Source organism: Pezoporus flaviventris, unplaced genomic scaffold (genome assembly GCF_033815535.1).
Source record: "Pezoporus flaviventris isolate CSIRO_AGI_PZ_B2104156 unplaced genomic scaffold, CSIRO_AGI_Pfla_v1 ptg000036l, whole genome shotgun sequence".
Taxonomy (NCBI): Eukaryota; Metazoa; Chordata; class Aves; order Psittaciformes; family Psittacidae; genus Pezoporus; species Pezoporus flaviventris.
The window spans coordinates 17,601,804-17,621,694 of NW_026892584.1; the positions used below are offsets into that span (position 1 = coordinate 17,601,804).

At 38.7% G+C, this 19,891-nt stretch overlaps 2 protein-coding genes across 6 annotated transcripts in view; one reads left to right on the forward strand and one right to left on the reverse strand.

Annotated features, from left to right (window-relative positions):
- The window catches only part of RASGRP1 (RAS guanyl releasing protein 1), a 49,530-nt gene extending 45,390 nt beyond the window's left edge, over nucleotides 1-4,140 (forward strand). Inside the window, exons 17-18 of one of the 2 annotated variants that reach the window (XR_009745107.1) lie at nucleotides 27-173; nucleotides 984-1,104. Coding sequence is in view for 1 of the 2 variants with exons in the window: in XM_061463396.1 (XP_061319380.1) it covers nucleotides 984-1,118 (135 nt within the window). In the remaining variant the exon portion in view is untranslated. Of the gene's footprint in view, nucleotides 1-26; nucleotides 174-983 lie in introns of both variants that reach the window. The other variant, XM_061463396.1, reaches the window with a different exon arrangement.
- Nucleotides 4,141-4,146: 6 nt separating this feature from the next.
- On the reverse strand, nucleotides 4,147-19,237 carry FAM98B (family with sequence similarity 98 member B). Of its 4 annotated transcripts, none has more exons than XM_061463399.1 (9): nucleotides 19,074-19,237; nucleotides 18,082-18,230; nucleotides 17,162-17,296; nucleotides 16,286-16,464; nucleotides 12,942-13,022; nucleotides 12,441-12,557; nucleotides 9,955-10,122; nucleotides 8,357-8,462; nucleotides 4,147-4,285 (listed from the first exon to the last, which is right to left on the reverse strand). In XM_061463399.1, exons 1-9 carry the CDS (start codon nucleotides 19,136-19,138, stop codon nucleotides 4,257-4,259), a joined length of 1,029 nt encoding a protein of 342 aa, XP_061319383.1. In that variant the 5' UTR covers nucleotides 19,139-19,237; the 3' UTR covers nucleotides 4,147-4,256. The 4 variants fall into 4 exon arrangements, with proteins under 4 accessions (XP_061319383.1, XP_061319384.1, XP_061319381.1 ...); XM_061463400.1 differs by having other exon boundaries at nucleotides 4,160-4,285; nucleotides 8,369-8,462; XM_061463397.1 differs by lacking the exon at nucleotides 4,147-4,285 and having other exon boundaries at nucleotides 7,689-8,462.
- Nucleotides 19,238-19,891: the final 654 nt, after the last annotated feature.

The following is a 19,891-nucleotide window of genomic DNA, read 5'->3' on the forward strand; positions in this document are numbered from 1 at the left end:
TCCTTTCTTTTTTTTGATAACTTAAGTCACCAAGAAATTTTCCTGTGAACAGACATGATGCCTCTTGCTAGATTTCACCTGCATCAGCCCAGTTGTGGCTCACCTTACCCTACAAGTGTTCTGACAAAGTAGCTATTCATAAGGCTGTCACCTCAGATTTGGCCCAAATTCAGGTTTGTAGAAAAAACCACCTTTCCAGACAGATTAAAGAGACTATCACAGTATCAACAGTGCAATGAGAATGATCCAGATATGGCTATGAAGGACAAAGGCAGATTTATTTTCATACTTTAATCACTGCTGTCTTTATTCTAAGACAGACAAACATGAAAACAGTCCAGAAACAGGACCACAGTCTGATCTTTGTATGCTCAGTATAACTTTCAAAGTATCCTTTGCTATTGATAATATGAGCTTATCTTTTACAAAAGATGATTGGTTTATTAAAACAGAGATTAAGACAATTAGCAAGAATTTTCCAGTACAGACCATTTCTCTTTCAGTCAACAGTCCATTCAATATAGACAAGGATCTGAAGTGGGGATGCACTTGTAAGCACGAGTTCTTTAAATTGTCCCATTCATGTCAGTCCCACAATTTACACTTGTCCTTGCTCCCTCAGCAGATCCCGACTTCAATTACTGAAGAGCATCTGATGTTACAAATTAATGTCTTACTGTACATCAATTTCTGCATTAGTAGAGCAGAAAAGTGGTTTCTCCTAGATTACTGCTGTTATGAGAGCAGCGGAGGGTGGATAAATGCAGCTTGTGGACATAACTGTCAGATACCAGCTGCTGGAAAGTTCTAAAAGTATACACAAAGGATAGACCAGTGACTATGAAAACATTCAAATAAATTACTGGTTCCGTTCCACTGATAAGAGCTACACCAACTTATGTTTCTGCCAGTCAACCTAAACATAAAACCAGACAGTCCTGAGACAAATTCAAAATAAAATACCATTATGTTTTTTTGTTTAGGAAAGAAATATTTTGAAGGCACACAATGAAGGTTTAAAGATCCAGCTGGAACAGGCACATAAAACAATTGAATCTCTCACAATCCACAGAAGAAACCATGTAGTGGACAACCTACAACACAGAGACTGCTCCTAGCAGACAAGAGATGAAATCTCCTATGGAAGAATGTAAGAAAGACTGAAGGAAGGGTTGTGATAAAGCTGCTCTACCAGGTGAACTGGAGAGTCTGAAGGATGTTAAACAGAGATAGTCTCTTTACTCGATACATTTGAATATTAATCACACACTCCCAAATGTATAAATCCTCTTCTTTCTTTGACTTTTTAAGGTAATTTAGCATTATCTGTTCCATGAAAATAGTTTCTTCTGGGTTTGTTTTTAAGAGGAGTGACACTGTTGCTGAAGTTTCTGTTCATGACGACGACGTGGATTGCCCAGTGACTTGGCTGTCAGCAGCACATCTTACTCTACAAGCGTTTGGACAAAGTAGACAGATACTCAGGAGACTGTGTCTCCTCAGATTTGGCCCAAATTTAGGTTTGTAAAAACAAACTTTCAATAAAGTTGAGTATATAAGTAAAACTGTAGAAATATTCCATTAAAAGAAACAGTTATCATTTTGGCTGAAACCAATTAAATCATGATATGAACTGTCATCTTTATTTCCAAAGTTTAACAAGAATAGTAAAAGAAGTAGTTAAGCTAATGATATCGGATTCTTAGACTTTAAGATAGACTGACAAGTTTTTTAAACATCTTTCAGAGCTTTAGAGGTCCCGCTACTTTAAGTAGCTTACCTTTGTTAACGTAAAATAGATGAGGCAACAGTGAGTTTATATTGAATATTGTTTCCACTTTTATATTCCATGCCACAGCTTGGAACACAGCCCTACTTATTTGGCTTAAGGGATAACTTGTTGTCTGGTTGTTTTTCTCTCATGTCTAAGTGGACACTGTTGTTTAGTATAAGCTCAAGGGTCATATTAAGAGAGAAACTGTACAGTAATCCCAGGGCAACAGTTACTGTATTCCAGAGCTCCTAATGTCTTATGGTTCTAGCAAAGGATTCTCCATTTTCGCTTGCCTAGATTTCATATGCACTTTAGGTAAAGAGTCAAGATGAGTGTACTTTTCTGCGTGTAAATTTTGTATAGTAAAAGGTGCTAGGGAGGTAACTTAGTTTTCTTAAAGCTACAAAGTGTACATATTGTTAAGAGACAACAAAATGGTCTTTCAAGTCACTGATAAATCTGTCAGAATAGCCAGTTTTAAAATTGCATTTGTGTTTCAAGAGGATCTGTATACTTTACACTTGTATAAAACTTGCTTGTGTTATCAAACAGGGATTTGTCATCACACATTTAAACATCAGAAACTTAGGACTTCAATACATTTACCTAGTCCACTTAATGCTCCTCAAAACTTGTAAGTTACAAGTCCATTATAGATTGAAATTTAGTCAACTTATTACAATAGCATGTGTGCTTTGTGTTCAAAGTGGTATAGATGTATGTTCCATCCACAATTTGTAGTCCTTATCAAGTATATGAATGCTTTATTTATTAAGAAAAAAGTCCATTTGAAACTACTTGCCAGTTTAGTGAGTCAAAATTCGTGTTTTGAACTTGTTTTGTGCCTGCATCTTCATGTATTAGTAAAAACAAAGGGAGGGAACTAGTAGTAGTGGATTTTCTGTTACTTTACTGTAAATAATGGACATGTGTAAGACAAAAACCAGCAGCTGTGAAAACTGTGCAGCTTTTTTCCTCATACACTAAACCTGAATTACAATTAACATGGAATTGCACTTTGATCAATGAAGCAATCAGAATGGCTTCAAGGTCTCCAAACTTGCTTTGCCCATTTTCTGTAAGCTTCTTGATTTTGTTCTCTATTCAGGGAAACTACAGTAAGGCGTATTTCAATAGGCATTTAGCAAGTACAAGTTTGTTTCTGCAACAATTAAAATAAACAACATAAGATAGAAGTTGAATGTATTTTCATGTATTTTGAAAATACCTCAGAAGAACAGCCATAAATCTTGTTGTGCAGCTAACGGAGAGCTTGTAGTCTAACCTCTGGATTCTAATAGAATTTGTGTGTATTTGTATATACGTTGTCTGTGCTGAGGATGGAGATCATGAACAAAATCTCTTATTTAAAAAGATATTTCCCAAACATCAGCCCCTGGCCCAAAGGCTACTGTGTTAATACAGAAAATCAAGTTATGACCATAGATTTGTACAGTCTTAAACGCTAACTTAAATGTTCTGCTGTGCTGTCATCTTGTTCCTACAAACAAACAATCCGAACAACTTAAAAGGGATCTGTTTGCAGAAGTGTCCTACAGAACACATACATGGTGCTTCATGTATGCTGAAGACTTCCTGCTTCAAAGAGGTCAGCTGATACCTGAAGAACGTCAGAGCTCTCAAAGATCCTTCAGGTTCCCTGTTTGCCCAAAGCCACTTACTATAGTTTTCTTCCTCCCTCTTTTTTTTTTTTTTTAACTTCTTTTCTTAGTGGTAGTCCCTTCTTTCTTTTGGGACTTTCTGCTGCATGAAGGAGTAATAGCAGAAACTGAATGCAGGGATACTGCTAAAACTGACAAAGCTACTGAACAAAACTCACATCTGTATTAATTTTCAAGTTGCTTTATGCTAGGAAAAAAGATAAAGTATTAAGTGTTGTTTAAAAGTCATGTTAGCAAACACTGGTATTGACATTTATCTTGTCATGGCTAATTTAAATGAGAAGCACCTTTATTCCTCCAGGCTCAGCTCTGTTTCATGTACATACAGGAAGAAAGGAAATGCAAGTGACCTCCCCTCCAACTACTGTTTATTTTTAAATAAAGTGTGAATTCTGATGGTTTAAAGTTAAATAGAGTAACATCACAATTAAAAAAAGCAGAGCTACCGTTCATATTCAGATTAAACACAGCTGCCTTTAAAGTAGCTTACATAACTTTTTTTGAAATATGTTTTTGTTACAGTAGCAATATGTTTTTTGATGTAACTGATCTCTGTGGCAACTTGAAAACATACTGGTTTAATGTTGAGAAGATTGAAAAAGTGTACAGATTGTAAAGATTTTATATAAATTGTTAAGATTTCAGTTTAATATTTATAATAGAAAAAATACTAATATTTCACTTTATGCCTCTGAGTTTATATCTCAAAGAAATCTGAACCACCTTTATACATCTTTCTTGACCCTGTCATGTGAGATACTTCTGCAGGATTAACCTAGTGCCAGAGTCCCAGCACCGTTTCACCTTCTGTGAGCCCTGGTAATGCTGCCTGAGAGAGCAGTGAGGAAGCTTATTATTTGTTTGCAGATTAGTCTTTCCCTATTTTAGCACTTGACACAGTACAGGCACTTTTGTCACTCACATTTCCAAGTATTACAAAGCACACTTCTTCATTAGTATAATCTCTCACGTTTGTTAAGGTACCAGTTCTTGAAAGATTTCACAATGTGGAGCCAAGTTTAAACAAGGCTTCTGTAGCACCTGCTAACACTGGCTATTGCACATGCAGTACTGTAGCACCCTAAAGACTTGCTATTCGCTACGCTGTAGTAACCCTCAAAATACCTTATCATCTCAAAATACATTTTTACATAGGGAGATGAATATTCATTCAGTTATCTTCAGTCATCAGAGGGAGATGAGGGAAGAAGACACGGAGTGCAGACTAACTACTGAAAACACAGTTTCTGCTTATGTGGGCAAATCTGCTCTAGTCTTGCACATGCAAACCAAGTTGTGTTTTACTTCACAAGTACAGAAATTCAGAAAAGAAAACTTCAGAAGTAATTTGAGATATTTCCTTAGTTTATGTAAAGACAACAGTAACTATCATACAGACTTATGGTTTGTTTGGGGTTTTTTAACTAAGGCAAAATTTAAGCAAGACTCCTTAGTAATCCCAGCCAGTATAATAGGGAAGTATTTGTGACATGTCCTGTCAGCTGGAATTCTTCTATATTGTTCTTTACAGCCTTCTGCATTTTGATCAAAATGTATCTGTAATTTTTCAATCTCATAAAAAATATGTTCCATCACCATTGTAAATCACCAGCAAGATTTCTTCCTTACAAACACAAGAGGAACATATGACAGTGGATCCAAATAACACTACACAAGGGATGCAAGTAACTTCAAATACAGTACTTTATTCCTCAGTGTTTACAGCTGCTAACAAAAATGTCTCAAATCCTGAAAAATTCCCCAACCCATTTTTCAATTTTTGAGCAAACAAAACAATACTCAGGTAGATACTCACTATGCGTGAATAAACACAAAAATGCTCACAAACATATGTATGAAAATCTTTTGCTTACAACAGAATTTTTGAAAATACTTTTTTTTTCAAGAAAACAAAAAATTTGAGAAGAGGTTTAAATCAATTATTTTCATGGTATTATTGCATTTTTTGATAAATTAAAAGCATACATTCTGACACCAGAGGACAGAAAAGGATACCTTGATGAAATGTGGTGGTGCTTACTTTAGTTTTCAACTACTGGCTTCACATTTTGGAATTGCTTAAAGAGAGACTGAAATGGCCAGATTAAAAAATCAAAACAAAATATCCAACATATTCAAGTTTCCATTTTCTACATAATCTACATAAAGAAAACTGAAATATGGTATTAAAATAATTTAACTGTTAGAATTACACGTAGGCATATAGCTGGTTCACTTATGGTTTACTTCATTCAGAACCACCCTGCCCTCAACAAACAGGATAAACCAATGAGTGTAAAGGCACCAAGACACGTCCACATACAATTACACCTGTTGAACTAAAACCAGCCCATCTCCACATCTTAAGACTGACAAAATCTTTAGGTGTAGATAAGCCACTTGATTTCCCTAGCATGCTTCCTTGGTGAAGCTAAATGCTTGACTGCTGTTCAGAAATTACTTGTAGCATAAACATTACACTGGGATGAGCAAACAGAATTTTATATTAAGGCTTCAGTTGTTAAAAACTCCCTCCACTCCTCTGCTGACCAACGCTTCACCTCCGTGGCCAGCAGTCTCACTTGGTGTGTCACCAATCTGTGAGCTATTGCAGAGCATTCATCAAAAACCAGGCGCAAGAGCACAAACCCCAGCAGTATGCTCCAGCACAACCTTTGGGGGGTCTCCATAATGACTGCAGAGGCTGACAATGGTGTAAGCCAGAAAGGAGTGTAGAAGAAAACTGGCAAAGGAACTGTATTGCTAGCAATTGGCTGAAGTTAAGTCATTATTTTAAGAGTTCACATCCAAGCTAACATGTTCAAGCAAGGAAGACTCCTGCTCTTCTTTGTTAGGCACCTGTCTGGACCCTAGAGTATGGGTAAATAAGTCCTTATCTATCCTTTCACAAGCAGCATTCTCAGGCAGACTATGACCAAAGAGGAAACAATGGAGAGAAACTTTTGCCATTTACCTAGATTAAAATTTTAAATGAAAAGGTTGGTGATGTCTTATTAACAAAATCTGACACAGGCTTTTTAAAGAGATAATAATTTGATTTTGAACACAGCTTCATATTCACGCATAAAGCTGCCGATGAAACAGGACATGCTGCATGTGTTCCTGAAGGTAAAGTAACATCTGTCACGCAAACCAGATATGGACAGCGATAGGAAATTTGGGCAAAAATAACTTGTAAATGTGGAACATAAAAGCAGAATGAAATCTTAAAATTCAACCTGCAGTTAAGCCAACCTGCAGAGAAGCCATACTCAAAGTGCCTCAAGGTTGCTGTGCTATGAAATCAACAGACATCCCCAAGTTTACCAGATGCCTTCCTGAATATCTCCGTAACAACATGCCCCTGAATACCGTCACGAGTGTATGCTTGGGCATCATCTCCCTGTTGCACTCTGTACTCAGGAGTGGCCTCACAGTAGAGAGGATCTAAAAGATGCTGGACAAGAGAAACTGTCCTCTTTAACTGACAGCTCTAAAATTTAATTCTTGCCTACATATATTTACAGCCATAACTGCAAGAAAGTTTACTCCTTCTTCTAGAGTAACACTGTCTGTGAGGGAGAAGGCACCCATACGATATCAAGACTAAGTTTCTTTCAGGTTATCAGGCTAATTGGTTGGCAGGGGTCACTGAGGAAGAGCAACTGCTGTATATCTTATTAGCTGTACAACTGGTCTTTCCCAAAATGGGGGAGGAAAAAAACAAAAATCCCAAACAAAACAAAAGAGAGGGGAAAAAAACCCCCAAACCAGAACGAAAAGCCTTCTCAAGAAGCTCAGCTGATTCAACCTCTATGTCTCAAGGCTAATTTAGAAGGAATATATAAATGAGCTCTTACCAGATACGATGCCTGCAGAAGTTTCCTGCCCAATCTGACCTTAAAAGATTTTTATGAAACACCAATAAAATGGAAAACAGGTAAAATGAAAATAGACACTATCAAAACTCACCATGTTTCTTAAGTTTACAGTACACGCTCTGACCTACACCTCTCTGATATAGTTATTAACACATTAAACAACACAATTTTATTTGTTTCTGCAGAGTATTAATTCAGAATGTTCTTTTACGTGAATTCTGGAAGAATAAGAAACCCAACAGAGTAATTTTGACCAAAGCCTTAAGGATTTCACCATCTGACATGAAAATTCATTTACATGTCCCATATGAAAATTAGATGAAGACAAAAAGCCTGAAAGCAGCATTCTAGTTTTTCAAGTGTTTCCATCAGGTTCTTAGGCCTATTTTGATATTTCTACACAGAAATTTGGATCAGGGGAGTGGACATGTGACATGCAATAATTTGAGAAGCTTGAATATTAAATAACATCTGTTTTTTTAGAAAGAGTTTTATTCAGTTTTCTGAGGCTTAGTTTAAATAAAAGTACATTAAAAACACCATATGAACAGTACGAAAAAAAAGGACTTTAGTCATCACAGTTTAGTATAAAAGTTCTGCTCAGCTAACTAAAAGAATTCAATGACAACATCAGTTGGTGTAATGTTAATACTTAATTCTAACCTAAACCCAAGTTAAAGTATCTAAATTCCTGACACCAGTAAACACCACCACTATATTTTGCCAATTACTGTTAATATTTACACTATTTCAGTATCTTCGGTATCCTCCCCCTCCTCTGCTGCCATAAGGATCACCATAGCCTCCCCTGCCACCATAACCTCCCCTGCCACTCTGGAAGCCACCTCCACCTCTTCCACCACCCCTGAAACCCCCACCTCCAAACCCTCCCCCACCTCCAAACCCTCCCCCACCTCCAAACCCCCCCCCACCTCCAAACCCCCCCCCACCTCCTCCTCCTCTACCCCCTCCGCCCCCCCAGTTGCCCCTTCCACCCCCACCTCCACCTCCCCAGGCACCTCTTCCACCACCTTCTTGTCTCTTTTGCCAAGGAGGCATTTCAGGAGGAGGTGGTTCAATCTCTGTTGGTCTGCCTCCACGGTCAGGTACCCTCCCCATCAGAACCTATACAGAAAAATAGGTCATTTTCAGTTTAAAAAAATAGTAATAATTTGAAGGGACACAGGGTACTTCTCTGCGCAAAGACATGCTGCCTGCTCTTTACAGGAAATATGGTCCCCTTGGTGTAGAACTTGACAGCAGAATCCCTATTTCCTGTCCTTGTAACTCACCCTAACACAACAGAACTCTGAAAGAGATCCAATTTTGCACCTGTAAAATTGCAGTAACTGCAGCTGGCTAGCTCATATTACTTTTGGGAAATACTTATGAAGTAAATACATGCATGTGAAGTATTAGTATTACAATAAACAATATATATAATTCATGTAATGCATATGAATATGTAATATATGTAATTCATGCAATATATATTCATGTAGAAAAGACTCCTTATGATGCAGCTCTTCTACTTAAATTTCAAAGTTCAAGCTCAAACCTAATCAGCTAGCAAAAACCATGAACTGGCAAATTGATAACACAACTCTGAAAGGAGCATCAGTTTGCCTTAGGTTAGAAACAACTCATTAGGGGCTGGAACAGAGCATGTAACATGCTGAAATAACACTTCCAAGAAAATTAAAACAAAAGGGATCTTGACTTTGGTGGATATTATCCAGTGTACAAAAAGGGAGACTGGACAAAATTAAACAAAACATTAAGTTAGAGATCAAAAAGGTATCCAGGTAGGTCTTTTTGTTGTTTCCGTATTTCCTAAACCTTCTGTGTAATGAATGTTTACATATGCTGGTCAGTCCCAGGCACTTCCATTAAAGTCCTCTCCAAAAAAACTTCAAAACTTTCTCTGAGATCCTACAATAATTAAGAAAATTCAGTATTTCTGGGATCAAAACAAATTAAAAGATATCTAAATGAGGCACAAAACTTTGGAAAAATTTGTAAGTAAACGATTAATAAAAATAGGCTTAGTCACCATTTGAATGGTGAAACTAATGCCATTACTCACAAGCTTCAGCTTTTATCATACACAAGAAAGCAGTACAGTGTTATTACTGTAGCTAAACCAAATAATTTTGCTCTGCAGCAAAATGACACTTCCACAGAAACTTCTATCATTTATAATATACTGATACACTAAAGCTGCTGGTTTATGAACTGAATGACATAATCCTGGCAATGGCAGCCCAGGAGCTGATACCACAAAGACTGACACGTATCTTTAACATGAGGCATGCAGTTCCACTGAACTCAAAGAAGTCATTTACACAAACACACATGCACACACATACACCTCCCCATACTGCTCCTGCTCATCTAGACTAGTGTTTCACCCTGTGGCATGACTGAATGTGTAATAACATGAAAAGATGTTGCCGCAATGGTTAGTGGAATGCTGCAAACCTTCCTTTCTTAATCCACCAGATATCTTACAGAAAGAAATGAAAATATTAAGCGAAGAGTGTACTTCCAGAATGATGACTGACAGGTCTGTAAACTCCCATGTCCTTTTATCACATCCCAGAAAGAAAAAGCATACCTTATTGATCGCACAGACTGTATTTTCTCGTGTTGATCCACTACTTGTTCTTATGATCTTTGACAAATCTTCTCGAGCAGCAAGAAGGTGAGCTAATGTAATAGTTGACTTTGGAGATAATGCATAGCGCTTGGGCTGATAGATTCGTGCTATATCATCTGTTTTTACCTAAATGATAAAAATCAAACACAACTTATTTGCTAGGCATAAAACATGCAAACACGTGTACCGTAAACCATGAACTGGTCTCAGTTTCAATTTGAACACAGGGTGGAATGCCTAAAAATCTAAGTTATCTTACAAAATATACTGCCAGTTGTTACCAATCCCCTTCATACTCATGAAACTATTGTACAAAAAATGCTGATGTTTAGTTGATGCTGAAATTAACACCATTACAAAGGAAACTCTCCTATCCACTGTCATCAGATTCTTTAATGTTTTCCAACACATCTAAAGTCTAAAATGTAGACTGCCCTCTTAAGAGCTTTACATAGCCATATTTAACAGATCACTTCTAAATGTGATGAGAACAGAGCAGCTTCAAAGCAAGATCAACTTGTAGAAAAAAAATGAATTGTATACATGCAGCAGAACACTTGTGCAAGCCATGAAAAAGGGAAGACTGAGAAGGGGAAAAAGCAAGACTTTTTCCAAACATACCTTGATATTTTATTTGTTTAACAAAAAAGGACATCTAGAGTGATCTTAAGAGTAAAACTGGATCTTGGAGGACCAGACAACAGGTGCAGTTCCTTTACTTGACTGTTTTGTCAGGCAATTACTACACCATTTATGAATCCATTTCAGTCTGCAAACTTATCTCTCTTAGGGACTGAACAAGTTAAAAAAAAAAAATCCAAACTATAGCACACACAAAAGAACACCACAGCATCAAAAGCAGATAAAGGTATCAATACCTATTTAATGGTGGGAAAAAAGGCAAGCTAACAAATGAATTAAAAAAGCAGAACAATTTGCCTCTTGGCTTAAAAAAAAAATAAATCTGAACTGCATCAATGCCAAAATAATTTCAATCCCAAAACCTTCTTAGAGAAGTTATAATAAAATATTTTGACAATAAGGAAAAAAGATGTAATTTTGGATTAATATTTCACCTGGTTATTTCTGTAACTGCATACTATTTCACATCAACAGTCAAGATAGGAAAATGAATCATCTTATTACTCCATCATCATTAAAAATTTAAACTGTTGTTCTATTGCAAAAGTGTATTTGTATTGTTTTTCACATCGTTTGAATGGAGTAAGAGCAAATGACTTAAAATTTTCGCCTAAGTTAGTCATGAGTTAACATCAACTACATTTCAGAAATACACTTTAAATTTTAAAATATATAGTTGCATTGGTACAGCTATAAGGAAGTCACACACACGGGAACCTGTCCTGGCTTCCGTGAGCTAAACGTCCTCCTTTTCCTTTCCTGCAGCATAAAAGCATTCACAACGCCTGCAGAAAATAGTGAGCCATTTCAAAGTAGCACAGCAGCATCCAGACTCCTGTCTTCTAGTGATACTGAGTGAGCTTCATGTAAACAATTCTGACTGCAAGTGTCAACGACAAATTGTGACACCAGAAAGACTAGTAACAATCCATACTTTCAGTAAGCTTTTGAAGTTTTAAGACATCCATCTTAAGCTTTTTACACCAACCTTTTGAAGGAAAGCTGATCTTGCAGCTCATGAGCAAAAACATTGGCCTTCAGCTTTCCACATGTATATTCATCAAATTACAAACCTTTTGTATCCTATCTCCCCACTCTCTTGAATAGAAACAATATATATTTATAGCTCAAAAAGATCAAACTGGTTAAATCATGATCGTTTTTAATATACAGAGTGCTACAAACTAAATGCTCACAATTAAAATTATATCAACATAGAAAATTCAGTCATTTGGAATTTTTAGCCATCTGAAGGATTACAATTGCGTGCTTTTCTCATGAGCTGCTATTTAAATAACGTGTTCAACTGACCATCTGTAGTATGTAGTAGTTGTATGATCATCCAGTAGATCTGAATCCAAGACAGGCAGCAATAACTGTAATCTCACTGACTTTACGGGCAGCGACTCTTTACATTCAGTTCATACTAAGTCCCAGTGTTTATATTTCTCTTGCATCTGCATGAGAAATGCTGAAGATCCTTCCCAATTCACTTGATTGGAGAGGGGTGTATATAGGAAATGAAAAGGGGAGATGCAAACTTATTAAAGTGAGACATCCCAACAGAGGATGCTAAAATTTATAATTTTGAAGCTATAAACAGACACAAGGATAGACTGTGCCATCTAGTGAAATCCTTCCCCTTCCAGGACTTGGATGCTACAACCACTGATGAGAAACTGGTTGGAAAGAAGATAACAGTAATGGAAGTGTATTTACATAGTATGTATCATTCAGTAGGAAGATCTGGGGAACTGCAGCAGCCTCCTACGTACAGGAAACAAACAATTCGTCAAGCTTACCTTTGCTCTATCAGACCAGCCAAAAGACTGTACTGTCACATCCAGCCTCTTCATTAACATGCGTCGGCGACATTCGTACTCGCTCCGAAGAGCATCATTGATTTTTTCCAATCTTTCCTGCAGTGTTATAATAAAAATTCAAACATTCAAATCTATAAAGTTATAGAAGTCAATTTAAAGGTAACCCCACTCAGCAACTGAGATGTCAATCCCCAGATGATCACTATGAACTACATCAAATTCGAGATGCATTTGTGTAGTGCTACAGTAGTATGCGTATACAAAATATTTTGAAAGAGGATGAATCCACAAAAAGTCTGCCTTATAACATTAATTCTAGAAGTATCTGATTAGCATAATCAGTATTTAGCAATTGAATTTCAGTATTAATACTTAGCAATAGACCACTGACTATAAAATGGACAAAGTTAGATGAGGCCATAAGCATTAATTTTGACATCCCATTAAATACAGAAAAGAAATTGAGAGACTTCTACTTACCACTTGTTCAGAATTCAGAGGTTTTGTTAGTAGTGACTTCCCCACATGGTTATTTTGAACTTTTGAGAGAATGTCCTTTATCTGAAACGAAACACATACTTCTTCTCAGAACACAAATTATACTTCTGTTTATTCCAGCACAACCTGCAGTAATCACAATTTGCTACTCATAAGATCAAACACAGCACATTTTTTTTAGCAGACTCATAAAACCAGATATGCTTCTTCTGGCTTACCCATGACAAAAAGATTTCCTGAATACTTTTACTGCATGACTAACCTCCATACAAAAATCTTTTATGGCACGCTACTTTTCCCGTTTATAATAGAAAAATATGTACACGGCAAATGTTTCAAGTGCATACAGGCAGAAGGGCTAGTTAAATTAATCATTTTACTTATTATTAAGTGTTGTACCTACAACTAAGAAAATGTAACAACTGGAAGCTAAGAGTTCTGGTGTCAAATGCTAGACTTGGCTAAAAAGTTCTGGTAATGGGATGCTAATAAGAAAGGCAGGAGATATGACAGGTATACATTCTCTCTCCTAATCCTGCTTGCTTTCATATAACATCACGTTTAAGACCTTTTCATTCACCCCAAATCAGCATTACTTATATTTCTTCCATTAGCTTTTGCCCTCAGAAATTAGGGATGAGGTGTGCTCTCTCTTTTTGCCTTTCAAACTCCACTGCATTCTCCTCTCCCATTACAAGAAACCTCTACATCCTTTTCTTGAAGGAACTTCCTTTGCACAGCTCTTCTCCATGGTTGTCTGACTTGTCTGTCTTCTAAATGCAGCCCACTTGTTTTGCTTTTAGTGAAGCATGTACACGATGCCTCTCATAATTTACTTCAAAATTTCAATGCATCCAAGCACATAACATACTTGAATTTAGATAAGTGTCTGAAGAATCAAAACCTGGAGCAATACAGTTAGATCAGCATGACAGCAAGGGATGAAGAAATAAGTAATTACTATGGAAGGAATAAACAGCAGATTAAATAAAAATCCTATTAGGCAAGAGGTGTCTATCCATATGCCATTAAGGTCAGCAATATAAACTCAAAGGTTCTAATGAGTTGAAGAGTCTATCAAAATGAGATTGGCTTCTGGAACAAAACAACCCAGCAAAGCCAAAACAAATCCTTGATATAATTTATAGCTATTGAGTGAAAGAAAATTTGGAAACCAGTGATGCTGAATACTGTGTAGAGATTAGAATTATTGCAAGTTTAGCTGCAAGGGCAGCTAAGAGGTAAATACAACAATGGGCTCCACATACAAAAAAGCCACACATTCTGCCATCACAAGATGATCACAGGTAAAAGACCTAACTCAGCACTGCATACTCCTGAATGCCACAAACTGAAAAATGAAAGGAAGTTTAGAGAAAATAATAATGGAAGAGAATCAGTGAAAATCAGAACGAGAAGAAACAAGACAGCTAAACGAAACAATCCTTTATTGACTGGGAAACTGCCCCCAAATTTCTCCAACCTTTCTCTCCAAGTTAAAGATGATACAGGTTTATTAATCAAGTAATATTTAAGGAGGAATCTTTTCACTGATGAACTGGTCTACGTTCATGTTTGTGACACACTATAAAGTCATACCCAGATTACTGAATCTCCACCTCACTCCCCTGCTCCCATCAACAGAAATCTGAGAACATTATCCTACAACTATAATGATGAAATAGACTGAGCTGCCTTATAGCTGCAGAATACATTGTCCAGCCTTGACTGATGACAGGGCTATGAACACAAGAGCTCTAACATAACCCTGTCTGCCAGAGGACAAGAATACAACTGATATGAGAATCTATGCTATAACCCACATTCCTGAACACAACAGTTGCCCTAGATTAAGAAGGATAAGCAGGAGTTTAAAGAAAGACACCATCGCAACAAAGAAAGAAGCTTGCACGTGTAGCGGGAACTATACAAAAGGATTGTCCAGGTAAGAGAGCAGTGAAAACCTACTCAGAAAAATGTAAAACAAATTGTAACAGCAAAGTCATCTTAAAGTTTTCACACACTCAGCTGTAAAAAACAAACTAATTAAAAGCTAGATGGAGACAAATATACTTGACTATTTGACCTTCTGTATAATCCATGACCTTGGTAACATAAAATATTTACAGGATTGCTTTGGAAGTTAACACATTCTCTAAAATTAGTTTAAAACCAAAACAGTTACTGGATTTGTTTGATACAAAAATATTTATTTCAAAATCTGCTGTATAAAAATATAGTAATTCTTGCTGTCCTGACATTTTAATCCTCACAAAACAGTACTAGAACTGTTTCCTCATCCTTTAAAAAAAAAATTAATGGATATAAAGATTAGAACTAAACAGATCAAGCACAGTTAATAGTGCAGGAACAGACATCTTCACCACCACCTGGATGCTGCTCTTCATAAATGAATCTATTAAAGGTACTGTCTTGTCACCCTGAAGTCCTACAGATATAAGAAAAACATGCAAGTAACAGGCCCTCTCCCCCAAACCTCTAAATATTCAACTGCCCCTGGCTGAGGAGGAAGAAGAAAAAAGCAGCATAATCATGCAAAATTTTTACTCAGCAGCACAGAGAGATTCATTCCATGTATCTCCCATAATTCTTAAAGGGGATCGGTCACCCACCCTCTCCACAAATACTAGGGAGAAATAAAGAGCAAAACTTTTAGCTGCCTGACAGAGAAGATAAATTCCACCCCAAAAGCCTATTTACATTCTGCAATGAGGAAGTCAGATTAAGGATTGCATCTGTGAAATGAATTAGAAACTGGTGGGACCTGAAAAAAACAAAAAAGCTATCCTGTTGAATAAAGCTTAAATTGGCTTATTCTCTGGCTGCCAGTAAGTCAAGCATTTTCATCCTCTTCTGCAACTAAGGAAATGGCACTGTCAAGCAAATGCCTCCAAGTAAGAAGGTCATACGCTAAAAAGCAAAAATTTAAGCTAAGGACATTAAATTTAAACACATCCCAGAAACAACTACAGGTATATAAATGCACAATCAGTTATTGCCCAAAGTCTTCTGCTTGCTGCAGCACATTTGAATGGGTAACATGAAAACTATGTTACTTCAACTCATGCCTTAAATTTGCATGGCAAAGTATGCCTCACCAGGTACATCACATACTCGGGGAAATGCTGAAATACTTCACCTCAAAAACAAAACAGTTGAACACTAAGCCAGCTTTCAGAATAAAAATTCCTTTACACTTGTCAGATAGGGCTTTTGTGGATTAGACTGTTGGACCCTTAAAGAAGAATGCTTTCAGAGATTATGCTTACAATTTAACAATTGAGAAAACACATAAAAGCCCATACCTTTTGTTCCACATTGGTTAACAAGGGAGGAATTTCAGAAGATGAGGAGTTTGGCAGGCCCAGTGCATTGCAAATAGCTTGCACTTCCTGGTAAATTTCATTGTGTTTTTCCAAATGAGAGCCTTTCATTTTCTTGCTGTGCAGTATCTTTAAAGCCTGAAGTTCTGTACTTAGAAATACTAGAGAGAAAAGCATCATAATGGCAGATTTAGAGACACATGAATATTTCTGCATCCACATTCTCATACACAAATACAAGTACACATTTATAAGACAACCCTGATAAAAAGGAGACTCTCAGTTCTCCCATGGACTGGTCAGTATCAGTTTCCCATTCCTTACTTGAACTAACTCTCACCTGACTTCCTATCTTCAGTCTACACATCATATTTCACTGCTTAACCCACTTCTGCCACCAGACTCCTAGTTCCTTGGCTAGTTTTGTATTATTGCACTGGTTCCTGCTGCTACTCCTTTGTCCAAGTCCATCTTACACCTAAACTTTACTTCTCTCAATCATGCACTTTCAAATCAGGTAGCATTTCCTTTTAAGATGTCCAGAAACTTCACAGAAACACAGGAAGCAAGGTCTCAGTTTCAGCAGAGCTGGAACTGGACTGGGAGAGGGATGAGGCCTCAGTAGGCTGAACCATACTTCACAAATAAAGTTTAATTTCTACTAAAATAGTTTCCTAATAGTTTTCTATTTTCCGTTTCTGCACAAGTGAGCTGATGCATGCTCAGGTAGGTTGTATAACTGTACACATATACTTAAATACAGATAAAGAACTATTTAATGTAACCGTAGAATAACAACAGAGCATGCACATATAATACTGTATTCTAAGTGGGAATAAAAAAATGCTTATAACTTACAGAGGAGTTTAAGACAATCTTCTTTTTCTCTTAATCTGTCCTTGATGTCTCCAGATATAAGTGATGAATACGGACAAGCCATTTCTCTCAGAAAGCCACTAATCTCAAGCTGGAAGCTCTCTATATCTTTATCACCTATGGGAATAAACAAGTGCAAAGCTTTGAACAAGGTGGTGATGCCACAGAATCTTTGAAGACTTTGATGCAATTGAACATCACTATGAAGTGAACAGCTTACGTCACAAAGCAGCATATCGATGTAATTAATTTTCTGACGAACAAATTTTAGGAGTCATGAACCCATTATTACCAGTGATTGTTTTTAGTTTTACTACTTTTTTTTGGCGAAAACACAATCAATACCAAATCTTATCCAAGTTCTAGTACTCAAAAAAATCAGGTAGCAGTAACATGCAACTCGAGCATCCACACACAGTGCTGAAAGGAACACTGCACTGGACCAAGTAGCTGAAAATATCAGGCAGTGGAATTTAAGCCATCAAAATCCCTGGAAGTCTCAAGGCCAGGCTGGATGAGACTTTGAGCAAGCTGGCCTAGTGGAAGGTGTCCCTGCCCGTGGCAAGGGCGTTAGAACTAGATGATCTTTAAGGTCTCTTCCAATAATGATTCCATTAAAATATGATTACATAAAACAACTAATTAAGGATGCATGAATATACTTTTCATATTTACGAAGATCTAAAAAAAAACCAAACCATGAGCACCTTTTTTCTTTTGAAAGACACTTCACAAGACAAGACTTAATCTATGAGCCACATCCACACAAATACAAGCCTGTTTGACTACCCTTTCTCTATCTGCTAAAGTTCAACACTGTAAATTCACCATCAGCTGAACAATATGGGCCTAAACCCACTGAGCAAATACTAAACTGCATTAATAAATTAAAATGCACACACCATCTGCTGCAGTGATGCTTTCTTCCATATTACAAAGTGACTTTATTTGGGAACCTAACCAAACACAAAGCTCAAAAAACTCTGGTGAAGACAATCCATTTTCTGCTGCTTTGTTCAGGGCTCCCTCCTCCAGCAGAGGACCAGTGTACCTGCAGAGAGATAGAAACATTACTGATATGAAACCAGCTTACCATAAAATATATACGTTTTAAAAACATTTTACCACAAGCTGGTTAGTAACCATGCTGGAAGTAATTACTCTTTTTAAGTTACTTTTATCAAGGAATAACTGAGACTTTTTTTAAACAAACCAATAAATGAGTGGTGAACAAAATGGTGTGTCAGAAAACAGGAGGCAAGCATCCGCACATATCATGTGTACATGAGAACAGTTTCATGTCTCAGCCCATGCTGAACAGACAAGAATGTGAGTGTTTAGTCAAACAAATTTCCCTACAACATTATCTTGGTGATGTACTTCTGGGACATCACTGGCAATACGATAACAGAAAACGAACTCAATTTTACACTGTTTCTGCTCTATTCTACCTGGAGCAGCACTTCAAGGCGGGCTGAAGCCGGGCGGACAGTGTGAGGCCCGGCCGCCCCACCGTGAGTAGACACGGCCGCTTTCAACACCCCCGCACCCCCACCCCCCCCCCACCCCCGCAACCCAGCAAACACCCGTCCAGACGCGCTTCCTTCTCCTAACCCCCATTACAACCAGGGTAAGCACAACGCAGATGCTGTGACCCCAATTCCAGGCGAGGGTAAAGGCCCAGCCACGGCCGCCACCGGGCCTCCCCGGCACCCGCCGGAACGCGAAGTCCGTTCCTCTGCCCCACGCCGCACCCCTCTGCCCCCCAACCCGGGCCCGACCTCCTCCCCGATGCGATGGGTCCCCGCTCTGTGCTCGGCAGAGCAGCGAGGCGGCGGGGTCCCCTCGGCCTCCCTCCCAGCAATAGGGGGGGGCCGCTGCTACCCCCGATTACCCCAGGGTCTCCAGCGCATCCAAAATGTCGCATTCCATCTTCACGGCGGGCGCCAGCTCCTTCATGCCGGCTCCTCGACTTGGGCTCACCGCCGCCCTCCGCGCGGCGCTGTGCCCGGCTCAAACCGGCCCTCCGCAAACCTGCGCCCGCCGTTGCGTTCCGCTGCCGACTTGGGCCCCAGGCCCAGCAGGAGGCCCCGGGCTGTCCCCGCCCCTTCTCCGTGCGGCTGTCCCTGCTGTGAGGGGCTGCACGGTCTCCCTGTGCCGGCGAGTTGCAAGCGGCTGGAGGAGACCTGCCAGGCAGGCCGGGCCTTGCATTCTTGCCTCAGTGAGGAGCGCTCCAGCAACCTCACCGTTCCCTGCCCGTGTTGATACGGCCCTGCGGCTGTCCCTGTTGTCCTGCTCCAGCGTGGGCCCCAAGCTCACTCGACACCTACCCCCTACCGCCAGGGTTTTATGTGGGTAAAACAAGCAGGTTTTTCGGCCTGGACCAGTCCGGTGTTTCTGGTCGCTCTCTAAATTTCGAACTGTGAAACACTGCCCAAGGTGGTGCAAGCCACGACCGCGAGGGCCCTGCCGATTTTGAACTCCGGGGACCAGGCTCCCGGAGCCTGGTTGAGGTTAAAATCCAGATTGTTTATGATATTTTTGATATATTACGGAGGGAAGCTGGGGTAGGAGGGTTGTGTTGCACAAACACAGGCGGTAGTACCGGCTATGAACATGACCAGCAGCTCCTGCCTGAGAAACACAGCATTTCCGGCCAGATGTGGCTGTTGTGATGAAGACCTTGGAACCAGCACAGCGCTTTGCTGCCCG

Excerpts from the sequence above, each read along its gene's own strand:
- FAM98B (XM_061463397.1), bottom strand. The coding sequence starts at position 19,138 with ATGAAGGAGCTGGCGCCCGCCGTGAAGATGGAATGCGACATTTTGGAT. Across the intron at positions 13,023-16,285 it reads TAACCAATGTGGAACAAAAG|ATAAAGGACATTCTCTCAAA; the intron begins GTATGGGCTTTT and ends GTTTCGTTTCAG. Across the intron at positions 12,558-12,941 it reads CTCTGAATTCTGAACAAGTG|GAAAGATTGGAAAAAATCAA; the intron begins GTAAGTAGAAGT and ends ATAACACTGCAG.